The sequence below is a fragment of the Protopterus annectens genome, chromosome 7.part0 (assembly GCF_019279795.1).
Source record: "Protopterus annectens isolate FY-2018-M chromosome 7.part0, PAN1.0, whole genome shotgun sequence".
NCBI classification, from domain to species: Eukaryota; Metazoa; Chordata; order Ceratodontiformes; family Protopteridae; genus Protopterus; species Protopterus annectens.
This window is the reverse complement of record NC_056739.1, coordinates 152,778,841-152,794,267: the sequence shown is the minus strand read 5'-3', so window position 1 is coordinate 152,794,267 and position 15,427 is coordinate 152,778,841. Positions and strand designations below refer to the sequence as shown.

General features: G+C 46.0%; 1 protein-coding gene across 3 annotated transcripts in view; it reads right to left on the bottom strand.

Annotated features, from left to right (window-relative positions):
* Nucleotides 1-15,427, bottom strand: part of CACNA1S (calcium voltage-gated channel subunit alpha1 S) — a 3,469,037-nt gene that overhangs the window by 2,517,325 nt on the left and 936,285 nt on the right. For all 3 annotated transcript variants that reach the window (XM_044076603.1, XM_044076604.1, XM_044076605.1), the window contains one exon: nt 278-426. In XM_044076603.1, the coding sequence (XP_043932538.1) occupies nt 278-426 (149 nt within the window). The remainder of the gene's footprint in view (nt 1-277; nt 427-15,427) is intronic.

The window sequence follows — 15,427 nt, the reverse complement described above, 5'->3', positions numbered from 1 at the left end:
AAGGCTCAATCGACCAAAAATAAATAAACAAATAAATACATGTCCTCCTACTTAATTTATGTATACATTTGTCCCTTTCACCTGCTACTGTTGCCTGTTTGTCAAACACTCTGAATATGAAGTCTTATTACTGCCTCCTTGCTTTTCAGTTTACTCCCAAGTTTTCCCTTCTACCAAAACAGTAATCAATTCAGCAACTTTTACATCAATAATGCTACTTCTTTTGTAGCTATTTCTGTGGACTGTTATCACCATGACACTGTTTTTAGTATGTTACCTTCTCCTCCTTCTAGGTCAATACCCATGACCTCAGCATGAGTTATCCAGTCAAGATAACCCTTCAGGTCTTCATCCAGTTGTTGCTTCTCTCGCAGTTTCTGAAAAGTGCCACGGGATTTAGCCTTTTCTCGCTCTTTTGTGAACTCACTGGCAAAAACAACAGATCAAAGCAGAACTCAATACAGTGAAAATGAATGAATGAATTAATTGCTGTAGAAAAAAGTACAAACACAAAGCGACACCTGAAATTACTGAAATTCTTTACTAGACCAGTACTATAACCCCATTTCCCAATGACTGGTAGCTCCACCTTTTCAGGTTAAACTCTGTCTTACCTTTCTTACTTCTGCTAAGCTAGAGTCTTCACTGTGTAATATCTTAACTCCCGAAGTGGAAGTCCATGAGATACATGCAAATAACCTCTTAAAGACATACCAGTGTTTCAGCTAAATGACTTCTGAATGCCTATGACTGTTTACTTTTTAAGTCTTTATTGTGCATTCAGGCCAATAAAGCCAAACCCCAAGTAAGATGTTTGCTTGTAGAGTTGCCACCTGTCCCACTTTGTGAGGGACAGTCCCTCTTTGGCCAGTTGTGCGCTGCAAAAAAATTGTAAAACTGGCAAATGTCCTGAGATTTTAGGACAAAATTATTTCCTATATTTTATGTAATAGTTGCATAAAACAGTTATTCTGAATCTGAAACACCTAAATGTTATAAGAAACAGAATAAGCAACTAAAATGGTACAAGAATAATCTTTTACTTGGGCAAAAAAGTGAAGTTCTGCCCTTTGTACTGGCCATGGGTATGTTTCGGCCTGCAAAATCTGACGCTTGTATCACAAATGTCCCACTTTGGATATTTGAAAAGGTGGCAACCCTATTTGCTTGTGGATGGAATAATGATGAAACAGATTCTATTAAGGAAATTTCCATAAACATTTGTGCTTTTTAGAGTTACCTAAAGGAATTAACAGTAAGATAATATTTTAATCAAGAGATGAACATATTTTTGACTATGCAGTATCTCATGTTAGGTGAAAGTAGAGAAGTAATTCTGTATGAAATTTTAAGTTGTGGGTGAAATTTGAAAATAATGAGGTGCTCAGCTCTGTGTCACTGAGGTATGAAGCCCTAAATATAACTAGATGATCAACTTTCAAATATCAGCTTAGGAGTTGGAAGAGGCGGAAAGTGAGCTGTGTCAAGCACACTCATATTGGTGGTGGTGGTGGTGGGGGTGAGTGTACTGGTTCATGGCTGGCTGGCTGACTGCTCCAGTGCAAGCACAGATTTGTATGAGTAGGGTGGTAGAATTATTGAGGATGAGGACTGCTGCTACCCAAACCAGTGATGGTAGCACCTGTCACTTGTCAATGTGTGTAAATGAGAATGCATGTTCATATACAAGTTACTTCCTTACTACAGAGGAATGAATGGGCTGAGTCTAGTTGTGGGAGACTTAATGGTCAACAAGCAAGGAGGCAAAAAGATAAAAAAAAATTAATAATACTTAATTTGGTGTGTGTGCCCAAATGTTAGGCTAGGATCACCAACACCAAAATATATCTATATGTATATATGTGTGTGTGTGTGTGTATATATATATATATATATATATATATATATATATATATATATATATATATATATATATACACACACACATATATAGAGACGCATAGATACACACAAACACACACACACACGCGCCACCTGCTATTCAATGAAAATTCAAGTTGTCAAAAAGAAAGCAATATGGTAAAGTTGATCAAAAATCACCTAATTGTTAAAACCAGCTTTTCTTCCCTCTGTGCAGGATCACTGCACAGCAGGGATTGGGGAATTACCCCTTTCACCAATATAGTGAGATCTCAGAGTTCAAACAAATAATTAGCAAGGAATATTTGCTTTTTTTTTTCAGTAATGAAGTTCTGATTACTAAACAAGATATAGCTGAGCTTGTCTGCAGTGCATAGTTTTTTTTCCTGACTGTTTAGGATTCTCAGCAAGCGGCTTTCTTGCTCACAAGACCCAGTTTTCCTTATAGGAGGGAGACATCTTAACCCCCCTCCCCCAAGGCTGGAAAACTAGGGTCTATGGTTAATCATCGAAAGAAATAAACGTCAAACAGCTATTCATCGAATGGTAATCACCGAACAGACATCCATCAAACGTGCAGTTGTGAGACAGGGAAAGTAACTACTTGGCCCACACTTCCCCATCTCACATACGGCAGTATTACAAACCCCTTTCCCAATAATAGTGCGGTGGGCTTGAAATACTGCTGTGCATGAGATGGGGAGTGTTGGCCAAGTGGTTACTTTCGCCGTCTCACAAATGCACATTCGATGGATGGCCATTTAATGTTTTCTGTTGGATGAAAATGCAAATTAAAGGTGATGCTGCTAAACGCTAGGAGTCTAAACATGAAACTGCACTCACTGCAAACATTCTTAACCCTGGAAGATGCTGACATTTTTGCAGTCACAGAAACCTGGTTCAAAGCTGCAGAGAGCACCCTAGCCATACCAGATTACTCATCCTATCATACATTCAAACCCAAAACCATGGGCAGCAAAGCAAAAGGAGGTGGAGTTGCAATATATATTAAAGACATGCACACCTCCAAGCTGGTCAAATCATAGCTAGGTACAGGACCCCAACTTTGACTCAAGATGCCCACTCCACCTATATGGACCTCTTCACATATATCAAGATTCAACCCTTTACCCTGATCCTAGGTGACTATAACTATCCAACAACAGACTGGAAGCATGACTCATGCCAAAATACAAATGCCCAGAGATTCCCTGATTTCGTCAAAGCAAATGCCTTGGACCATCTGGTCGACACCCCCACAAGAGGTGATAATATCTTGGACATGATATTAACCAACATGAGTAACCACTGCAGCATCCCTACTGTGTCATCCTCCCTAGTAAGATCCGACCACAAAGCGGTCACTTTCGATGTCAACATCTGCCCCGACCCCGCCCCAGCTAAAGTCAAACAAAAAAACTTCTCCAAAGCTAATTACTACCTCCTGTGGGAAGGTACAAATGGTTTCACAGCCCCCTCCCCCTCCACAGGAACTGGCACATATGTCTAAACCTACACCAAAGTACTATACCAGTATTTATATAGCTGCATGGAATCAAGAATACACGACAGGACAAAATCCTCCACCTCAAGGAAGAATAAAACTGTCTGATGGACATCTGCAATAAATAAACTCTGTAATAAAAAGAAAAAAAATGCTGTCCAGGACCAAGCAGGAGCAGGTGCCTAATTGGAAGCAATCTCTCCTTAGCCTGAACAAGCAAATAAGAGCACTAGTGAAATCCTCCAAAGCAAACTTTGAGACCAAACTGGCCACATCTACTAAAGACAGTCATAAGGCCTTCTTCACATATGTCTGCATTCTCAAAGGAAGCACTCAGATCTGCTCAGAACTGGTGGTCAAGGATGTGACGTCCCTAATGAAGGAGCCTCAGTTCTCACCAGTAGCATCAGTGAGGGACGTGCACATTGGGAGGATGACAAGTACACACACAGTAAAGTACAATTTCCCTTAAGAGCACACAGAGATCACAGTCAGTCTGGGGCTGGTTTCCCTCTCTTTATCCAGATCCCCAGTAAGACTCCCCACTGGCACAGCTATAGGGTTAAGCTGTCAGCCGAGTGGTCAAGTCAAAACCTCCAGCACCTTCTCTGTCCAACCAGTGCTTCTTGTCCCTGGCCAAGTAGCTCTCACACACACACACACACACACACACACACACACACACACACACACACACACACACTCTCTTTGAGATTTGATTTATATACAAACACACAGACGCTCCTGGGGAGAGGCTGTCACAGGTTCACTAGCTATGCCCCCTTCTGCCCAGACTATACAGTAGTACCAGCTGCCACCAACCCCTCTTTATCAGCTACTATAAAGCCCAATACGACTCCCCACTGGCACAGCTATATGGTTAAGCTCTCAGCCGAGTGGTCAAGTCAAAACCTCCAGCACCCTCTCTGTCCAACCAGTGCTTCTTGTCCCAGGCCAAGTAGCACACACACTCACACACACACACACACACACACACACACACACACACACACACACACACACACACACACACACACACACACACACACACACACTCTTTGAGATTTGATTTATATACAAACACATAGATGCTCCTGGGGAAGGCTGGCACAAGTTCACTAGCTATGCCCCCTTCTGCCCAGACCATACGGTAGTACCAGCTGCCACCAACCACTCTTTATCAGCTACTATAAAGCCCTTCCCAAAGGGTGAGCAATTCTACTGTGTAATGTTACTGTTATCCAAATGGTAAGTGTGTATAAGGCTTTTAAAGCTATTTAAGAGTGGCCTATATAGTGTCACCAAATACATGCAAGTACTCTCAGAGCTTAAATATCTCTAAACAAACCAGCCACAATTAAAAGGTTTAAATCTAGTTATTAATAAATAGTAAAAGAACAAGACAATTCTCAATAACTCAACACAGTAACAACAGAGTTCAGAATCACAGGAAATATTTTAAAACAACATTGCAAGACAGTCTCACATAAATACAGAAGACATCTAAACTAATCTTACTAAGTTCCTATCTCTAAGAAAAATCACTGTAATCTAAGTCTTACTTACAGAGCCAAACAAGTGCTGATGAGAGGATGTTGTCAGATCCAAAGACAAACACAAAATGCACAGACTCACTCTCTAAGATAGTTCTTAAGTTATCAAATATTTCTGCTGGGTTATCCAAGTTCACATCATTCTTTATCACCTTCTGTGTCAAAAATACTTATTTTTCAGACGTTTGCCTGGAACTGGAAGTTGTAAAACAGTTACACACTTTTACATTTGAAACCTGTAATTATTTCTGTTTAGACAATAGAAAAAATTTCTAGCTGTAGATATTCTTTCCCCTTGCTGAGATAAACACCATCATAAAACAATTCACTTATTTTCTTAGAATTTGCAAGTTAACTCTGTTCTTTAACAGTAGGGCATACTGTGGTTACATTCTTGAAGCTCAGCACACAACATACAGTTTAACACACACTTCTGCACCAGCAGTTTAATAGACACATAACATATTGTTCTCTTATATTTGTAAGACAAGCCTTTGGATCATATTAATATTCACAAATGACATAGAATTATTTACAAAGTTTTAGCTAGGTGGGCTGGCAGCCTTCACAAAGGACACCACATACACAAATGCCATAGATATATCCAACCTGCTGGCAAACAGGTTCAGTGAAAACTTCACCCCTCTGTCCCCTCCATCAGTAAAGCATGACATCCACAACACCTGCCCCCTCCCTTTATCTCTATGGAGGAAGTCATCACTGCCCTCTAAAAGGCAAAAAATACAGCCTCCATGGGACCTGATAACATCCCAGGCTAAATCTGAGTAATAAAAAAAAGTTATGTACTTACCATTATGTTCCATGTTTGTAGTCCATCTCGCCTACATTCTTGCTGGATGGGTTTGGAGCCGATTCTCGGCTCCGACTCAGCCGATACTAAAGCTTGAGAGATTTTACTGGCTTGAGGCTAATCCCTATCCCATGATGCCTCACGGCAATTCCCCAAATCTTGTTTGCAAGAAAGTAAATAGGTACATAATAGTCAGTAAACTATCAATAAGTATACACATACAAACAGAACACTCTGTATTACTATCCATGCCAGGTGGACGGACAACTACAACCAGGTCAGACAGCATAATGGATAGTCCACCAGTTCCTCCAGGAAACAGGAAGGGGGAAGGAGGGTGGGACACAAGAATGTAGGTGAGATTTTCTTGAGGGGGAGCAAGTGGGAGACCTAGACGAAGTTGATCCGTTTGTAACCACCATGTTAGATCCTTCTTGCAAGAGTTTGTGATGAGTATTTGGTGAGACGGGGGAGATCCTGCATTGACCACTGGGCAAATAGTACCCAATGAAGTACTCTCATGTGCAGATGGGCTAGGGGAACTAAGAGAATGGTGGAAGCCATAGTCCCTAGGACCTGAAGGATTATCCTGGCCTGTACTTTGTCTCTCTTAAGCAAGAATCTGACTTGGTTGTGTAATGATTCTATCCTTTCTGGTGTCAGTTTTGCTGTCATGGTGGTTGAGTCTATTTCTGACCCTAAGAATACAATGTGCTGCGATGGAGATAAGGCTGATTTTTTTAGGTTTATTGTAATGCCTAATCTGGCGCACAAGGATAGAGTCTCATCCCTGGTTCTGATTAGTTGGTGCTTGGTAGTAGCAGTGAGGAGCCAGTCATCTAGGTACGGAAACACATGGAATCCTTGACATCTCAGGTGAGCCATTACCACTGCCATGCATTTGGTGAACACTCTGGGGGCTGTAGTGAGGCCAAAGGGCAGTGTTCAAAATTAAATATGACTGGCTCTCAGCCAAAAGCGCCTGTCTATTTTGATGTGGTAGTATGCATCCTGAAGATCTATTGAGCACATCCAATTGTCTTTCCCGATAAAGGGAAATATCGGCAGCAGAGTGATCATTCGGAACTTCGATTTCTTTACAGACTTGTTGAGTCTGCTGAGATCTAGAATTGATCTCCAGTCCCCTGTCTTTATTGAAACTAAAAAGAATTGTGGGTAAGTTCCGGATCCTAGTTGCTCTGTGGGGACTTCTTGGATGATTCTTTTTTGCAGCAATGAGATGACATCTGATGTTGCATGGTCTAAATGAATGGGTGGCATGTCTGGAAGAGACCGGTTTACCGGGGGATCAGAAACAATATTATGGTTCATACCCAACGATCGTGGGAAATTTGTAGCCAGGCGCTTGGGTACAGTGAAAGAGAATCCCCGACTGCCTCCAGAGACGGACAGTCGGGCAACCCCTCAGGGGCGATGGAAGGGACGATCAGAGAAAGTATCTCTATCTCCCTGAGGGGAGCGTCTTCCGTTATTATCCTCCCCCTCTGACTCTAGGGGAGGACTGACCTTGTGCCTGAGGGAAACCTTTTTGGGATTTATGGAACCACATTTTCCCTCCTGTTTGACCCTTGGGATAGGGTCTAAAAGGAAGGGAGAAATGGACTCCGACAGCAGATAATGATTTCCCTTCCTGCTCGCATCTGGTCAAAGTCTCTTTTACCTGCGGCCTAAAAACAGCTGAACCATCACAGGGGATGTTGGTAAAGGAAGACTTAAAGGATTCCGTGACGTTATAGAGACGCATCCAGGAATGTCTCCTAAGAGAAATTCCTGCTGCTGCTGCCCTGCTCGCTCCATCCGCTGCATAGGAAATCAGCTAAATGGAGGAGTTAGCTATAGATGTAAAGGTGGAGAGCTGCGCAGATACCTTGTGCTTGGATCCCGAAGCTACAGAACCCTGAAGGGTGTCTCCCAACTCGTTCAGGAGATCCCTTTGAAGTCTAGTAAAATGGGACAGGTAATTCAGCAATTTTAAGGTAAATGCCACTGAAGAGAAGGTACGCTTTCCATACCTATCCATCGTCCTGGACTCCTTATTAGGAGGACGGATATTAGAAGATGTCTTGGACAACTCCTTTTTCATGGCCGTTGCTACCACCACACCATCAACAGGAACTCCCACAGAAAGAAAGGAAGTATCTTCTGGAGCAGTCATAAATTTGTTTGGCCTCCTCAGGACAGGGTTCACTATGTCCGTGGAGGTCCAGGCTTTCCGGGATATAACTCCCAAGAGCTGGTCATAAGGTGGTGTCACCCAGGAGGTGGAAAGTCAGGAACCAAAGGCCTCAAGATACACTGATTCATCATCAGTAGGGTTAGAAGTCTTCCAATCCTACCTCTGTCTAAGGATTTCAAGGATGTCAGAAAAGAAGACATCCTCAGAGGGGGTTTTCTAGGGGACCTTTCTGATTCATCCAAATCAGTGCCTGATGTGACAGACTCAGGTGAGTCAATTTGCTTCCTCTTACAAAGTCTCTTCTGAGGAAGCTCTCCAGTGGGATAATCTGGGGAGGTCGCGGAAGAGGGGACACTTCCAATGGGGGCTGCTTGAGTCTCTGGTAGCCTATGCTGAGGGGGTGGTGGGGGAGAAGAGGTTGCTGCTGGCTGCTGGTGGGACATCGGGTCCAAAGGCAGGGCTTTGGCACCGGGCAAAGCTTTCTCTATTGCTTCCAAGGCCTTTCCACCCCACTCAGAATACAACCTCCGTTCCGAGGAGATGGAAGGTCGGCTCCAAGCAGGAGGGACAGGTTCCAAAGCAGATGTGGGAACCGAGCTCAGACGAGCCGAAACATTGAGAGGGAGAGTCATTTCCGAAGAAAAACCGAGGTGACTATCCCTCTTAGAGTCAACTCGAGAGCGTCGGCTCCCAGATCCCTCGGCTCTGGACTGAGCCGCTGAGTTATCGGTTCCGAGGAAGCAGAAAGCATTCACGGAACCCAAGGCTCCAACACAGAAGAACCCGAAGTGTTTGGCTCAGAGAGCGAAGCAGTCAGAGGAAGAACAGTAATCTATACATGGGCCGGCTCCGAAGCCTTTGGGTCTGGAAGAGCTAACTCTTTAGCCAGAGCTGGGTCGCAGAGCAACCTCTTCACCATCTGCTCGATGTCCTCATCCGAATGTGTCCTGGAGGAACGGGTGGAGACAGAAGGAAATCTCCTCCTTTCTAAAACAGGTGACCTCAATGTTGGTGAAAAAGGGTCGATAACTGGTGAGCGTCTTGATACCGAAGGTTGCTTCGGCACACAAGAAACCGACGGCACCGAGACAGAAGAAGCAGAATCGGAGCCAGAACTCCTTGGCTCCATCGCTTTAGACTTTTTAGATGGCTCTGACGCTGGAACCGAAGATTTTCTCTTCACAGATTTGGGAGCTGTCTGACCACGTTCCAGCTGTTCCTGGAAGGAACTGGTCATAAGACCCCTGTCTATTAATTTATGTTTCCTCTCATTAAGAACTCTAGTACTGAAGATATGGCAAAAAGTACAGGATTCTTGTAAGTGAGCCTCTCCCACATAGTACACACAGCTAGTGTGAATGTCAGTCAATTACATTTTTTGCGAACACTTGTCACATTTCTTGAACCCTGAAGGGTGGTGTTCCTTATGTTCTCTGTCTTTTTCTTTGGACATGCTGACAAGAAAACAATGTTACCAGCAATTTCCAATAACAACAACACTAACTATAACTAACAGGAAAGTTATGAAGAGAAGAAAGTTTTTTTTTTTTTTTTTAAGGAAGAAGGACTAGCACTCAGGGAGGAAAGGCCCTCTAATTTAAATGGGCAACTACAGCCCTCTAACTAAAACGGGCCATACAATCCTAAAGAAAAGTGGAATAGGGGATCAAGCACTCAACAACAATCCCACAGGTTATAACTAACAACTATTAAAGGTAGAAAATGAAGAAAAAGGAGAGAAATAAGATTTATCAAAAAAATCTTCTACTTAGCCAACGAGCCAGTAAGAAGACAACCTCAAAGCTTTCGCGGTAAACGAGATCTGGGGAATTGCCGTGGGCACCATGGGACAGGGCTTAGCCTCGAGCCAGTAAAAGTTCTTGAGCTTTAGTATCGGCCGAGTCGGAGCCTAGAATCGGCTCCGAACCCATCCAGCAAGATTTACAGCGAGATAGGACTACATAACATTAATACTTTAATACTACATTCACTAACTTTTAGTTATGTACTTACCATAACTTTGGATGTATGGGATCCATCTCGCCTACATTCATAACTGATGGGCTCGGAGCTGATCCATCGGCTCTGACTCGGCCAACTAGTTCACTAGAACGAAGTCTCTTATTGGCTGGGCTACTCCCTATCCCAGGATGCACTACACCTGCTTCCCCAGATCTTGTTTGTTCGCTTTCATACATACATGCAAACACAGAAAAAATAGTAGTCACTACAACCAACTAAAGTTCTTCAAGAGAAGATCTCCAAATGGAACTACATCTCCTCTAAATCCCAATGGAAGGGGGAAGGAGGGTGGGTACGTATGAATGTAGGCGAGATGGATCCCATACATCCGAAGTTATGGTAAGTACATAACTAAAAGATGTAATGGGATCCTATCTCGCCTACATTCATAACTGATGGGACAGCGTCCCTAGCACCTAAATCCCGGGTGGCTCATTGGAAAACACTCCTGAGAACTGTGGAACCAAAGGAAGCCCTGCCTCGAGACACCAGGTCCAATTTGTAATGAGAAATGAAAGTGTGCGGAGAAGTCCAGGTAGCTGCAGCACAAATATCATCTATTGATAATTTGGAGTGAAAAGCTACAGAAGTAGCTATTGCCCTGGTAGAATGAGCCTTGACTGGAAAGGGAAGCTCTTTGTTAGCCTGTGAATAAATGAAAGAGATACAATCCTTAATCCATTTAGCTATGGAGGTTTTAGCTACTGGTTGACCCAATTTGTTTATTGCAAAGGAAACAAACAGTTGATTTGATTTCCGCGTCTGAGCGGTTCTATTCAAATAAAAACGCAGTTGTCTATGGACGTCCAATTGATGAAAGATATATTCTGCGTTATTAGAGAACTCTGGAAAAAATACAGGGAGCTCTATAGTTTGTTGAATACAGAAAGAAGAAGCTACCTTTGGTAAAAAGGAGGGATTTAATTTCAAGGACACTCTATGTTTGTGAAAAATCAAATAGGGAGGATCAGAACAAAGAGCTTGAAGTTCTGAAACCCGCCTGGCCGAAGTTATGGCCACTAAAAAGGCCGTTTTCCAGGACAGAAATTTCAAATCGCAGGTAGCAGCTGGTTCGAAAGGGCGGGCAGTTAAGGCAGCAAGAACCATATTTAGGTCCCAACGGGGGACAGGGTGAGATATTGGAGGCCTAAGGAGCCATGCTCCTTTAAGGAAAGCCTTACAAAGTTTGTGAGACATCAATGAAGGTTCAACAGAAGCATGAAAATTAGAGATAGCCGCTAGCTGAACCTTAATCGTGGAAACTGAAGAGCCCAACTGAAAAAGAGAGGCCAAGAAATTCAGAACCTCCGATACTGGGGCAGTAAGGGGGTCTATACCTCGTTGCTGAGCTCAGAAGGTGAACCTTTTCCACTTGCTGGAATAAAGTCTGACAGTGGAAGGTTTATGAGAAGAAGATAATATGTGGATCACCCCCGGAGAAAGGGAATTGTCTCGGACTAAGGATGGAAGTGGAGTAACCATGCCGCCAACTTCAATAAACTGAGAGATGGGTGAAGTCGTCCTGACTGATGAGTCAACAGGTCCGGCACTGGGTCCAAAAACCATGGACCTTCTATCGCATGCCTCTGTAGGAAAGGAAACCAAACTTGACGAGGCCAGTGCGGGGCAATCAAAATCATCTCGCTCTCCAGGTAAATGGCCTTCTGTATCACCCTCGGTAGGAGGGAAACCGGAGGGAAGGCATAAAGAAGACCGGGGGGCCAAATGTGGGTCAGAGCGTCCCTGGGAATCTGTCCCTGGGAGGGGATCAGCATGAAGAACTCTCTGCACTTCGCATTGTGGGGGCTGGCAAACAGGTCGCAGCAAGGGAGGCCCCATTTGGTGAAGATTTTCACAGCCACTCTCTGGTTGAGGGACCACTCGTGGGGTAACAGGATGGTCCTGCTTAATCTGTCCGCAATCACATTGGATTTCCCCGGTATGTGCATTGCCATTAGAAAGCGGTTGGTAGCTACCGCCCAGTGCCAAAGTCTCATGGCTTCTATGCACAGTGGGTAAGACCTGGTTCCACCCTGCTTGTTTATATACCAAACCACCAACATGTTGTCGGATAGGATAGCAATCGGACCTTGCGGGAGAGCGTGATGGAGAGCTTGAAGTACCAAAAGAACCGCTCTCATTTCCAGGATATTGATATGTAAATGCGTTTCCTGGATTTGCCATGTGCCTTGGACCGACCTGTCCAGGTAATGACCCCCCCACCCTACCTGGGAGGCGTCCGTGGTCACAGTGGCAACATGGGGTTGAGGGATAAAGGGTCGCCCCTGGTCGAGATTGGATTGGAGGAGTCACCAACGCAGATCCCGACGGCAACTCTCCGTGATCATGACTAAATGGTTCAAGGGGAGTTCCTGATAGGACCATTGAACCGATAGGAGCCATTGCAAAATTCGCATATGAAGTCTGGCTAAGGGGACTAGGAGTATAGTTGACGCCATCGAGCCCAACAGTTGTAGGATCAGATGGGCCGGAGCTCTTGATAGGGGAGACAGGATTTGACTTGGTTTTGCAGAACCTGAATTCTTGCCGCCGGTAAGAAGGCGCGCATCCTTTTTGTATCTAAGTCTGCGCCTATAAAAGTAATACGCTGAGATGGCTGTAGTACAGATTTTTGCCAATTGAACGTAATCCCCAAGAAACGGCCCAAGGTGAACGTGGCGTTGAGCGCCTGAAATAGTAGATGCTCGGAGGTGGCAGTAAGGAGCCAGTCGTCCAGATATGGAAAAACTTGGAATCCTAGACTCCTCAGGTGAGCAGTCACCACTGCCAGACACTTGGTGAACACCCTGGGGGCTGTGGTGAGACCAAAGGGCAGTGCTCGGAATTGGAAATGACTGACTCCGAGGCGTAAGCGTGTCTCCTGGACTCTTGAGCTATCAGAATGTGATAGTAAGCGTCCTGGAGATCTATGGAGCACATCCATGCATCCTTCTCCAGCAGTGGAAGAATGGATTGAAGGGTGACCATTCGGAATTTGGACTTTTCCACAAAACGATTCAATGAACTGAGGTCCAAAATGGGCCTGAAGTCCCCTGTCTTTTTTGGCACCAAAAATAATCTTGAGTAAGTTCCTGATCCGATCTGGTCGGTGGGGACAGGCTGGATGGCTCCTTTTTTTAGCAGCTTTGAAATCTCTATTGCTGCCTGATCCCGCTGACTGGGTGGCACGTCCGGGATTACCCTTAAGGAAAGGGGGGCTTGTTGAAGGGGATGAGATAGCCTCCGGTAATAATCTGAAGCACCCACTGATCGCTTGTTATAGATTCCCAAGCTTGTGGGTGCTCCGCAAAACGACCCCCGACTGGCTCCGGAGCTGCACAGTCGGGCAACAACTCAGGGAAGCTGATTGTAGGAAGAACCACGAAAGGGATCGCGGTCTCCAGAATTACGGGGGCCTCTGCCGCCTCTGGGGCAGCGTCTTCCTGAATCCCCCCCCCCCCTGCCTCTTGGAGGGGGAATCACTGGGTGGAGTAGGGAAAGACCTCTGAGATTTTCTGAACCACATTTTCCCTCCTCTCTGGACCTTGGGGTAAGGCCTAGAAGGAGCGGAAAAGCGGGCCCCAACGGCAGTCAAGGTCTTGTCCTCCTGCTCGCACCGAGTTAGTGTGTCCTTCACCTTGGGTCCAAACAAAGATGACCCATCAAAGGGGGCTTCGGCGAAGGAAGACTTGAAGGCCTCCGCAAATGAACACAAGCGTAACCAGGCGTGTCTCCTGAGGGCTACGCCTGTTCCCGCTGCTCTACTAGCCCCTTCGGCCGCATATGAAATGAGCCTCATGGACGAGTTTACAATGGAGAACAAGGTAGTCATCTGGGCGCCAACAGTAGGGGCTAGCGCCTCAGGTAGATTACCAGTGAGGGAGTCACTTAGCTCTTTAAGGAGGTCCCTTTGGAGCCTGGTAAAATGACATAAATAGTTCAGCGACCGTAAGGTAAAGGCCGCTGAAGACAGGGTACGCTTCCCGTACCTATCCATGCTCCTGGAATCCTTATTAGGAGGGTGGATAGACATTGAAGCCTCTGCCACGTCCTGCTGTGTGGCAGAAGCCACCACCATAGCATCTACGGGAACACCTTTCATCAGAAATTCCTTCTGGGGGGGGCTGAAAGAAACTTATTAGGTCTCGCAGGCACCGGTTCCACAGAATCAGGGTGTTCCCACGCCCTTCGAGAAACCAAATCAAGGAGTTCATCGAAGGGTGGAGACACCCAGGAGGCGGAGGGCTGGGCCCCGAAGGCCTTGAAGACTGACTCCTCAGCTGAAGGGGTTTTGGCCTGCCAATCTCCTCTCTGTCTCAGAATCTCCAGGATATCTGAGAAAGAGATATCATCCGAAGATGATTTGGGGGACCCTTCCGCGTCATCGAGGTCAGTATCCGATGTAACAGACTCATCTTGGGAGTCCACGTGCTTCCTCTTGCACAATTTCTTCCGTGGGGGCTCGTCCGAAGCAGTTTCGGACGGACCCCCCGGAAAAAGGGAACCCCCAATGGGGGTATCCTCAGGCCCTGGGGCCCCGCTGCCGGGGGACTGCAACACAGCAGAAGCACCAGTCTCCAGGTCTAGGGACGCTGAGGTAGAAGCCTGCTGAGCCGGCAAGGGCATGGCCAGCGCGCTCCTCATGGCCTCAAAGGCCGGACCTCCAGACTCCATGGAGATCACTGGTCTAGAGGCCATGATGGCACTGGGAATTCCAGCAGCCGATGCTCCGAGGGAAGACTAGGCACGAAGCACCCAGCCCCAAAGTGTTCCCCGGGCCCGGCTGAGGAAGTCCCAGTACCAAACCCTGAACCCGAGGACAGGGTAGGAACCATAGTCGGTGCCGACAGACCTCGAAGGGGTCTCGGTTCCGACCGTATAGCTCCGCACTGCTCCACCATCACCGACTCCAACGGCTCCTAGGAGGTTGGAGGAGGAATCGAATGTTTCGGAGGGGGGATCGGCTCGAAGCCAACTGGGCTGGAGCCGAGACCAGTTGAGCAAAAACTGGAGACTGGAAAAGCCTCTGTATCACCCTATCCAGATCCGAATCAGAAAGTTTTGAAGATTTAGAGGAGGTAGACAGATGAGAAGACTTTCCTCTGGCTCCGAGAGTAGGGGACCGGCTCGAAAGGGCTCCAACACTATCGGCGCCGATTCCACCACAGCATGGACCACCATCGGCGCCAAAGGAGCTTTTGCTTGAGCAGAGGGGAAGAGTCTGAGCTGCACACCTCCACCGGCTCCGAAACCATTGGAACCGATGGAGGTGATTCGCCTCTCGATACTCCAACCTGCAGCTCCGGAAGTAATGGAGCCGAGGAAAGAGGCATCGAGGCAGACCCTTCGACCCTCGGACCCGAAGTCAGTGGAGCCGAGGAAGAAGAGGTCAACTTTTGATTTTTAGCAGTCGGTTCCGAGGGACTTGTCGGAGCCGACGATCTTTTCTTTTTAGAGGT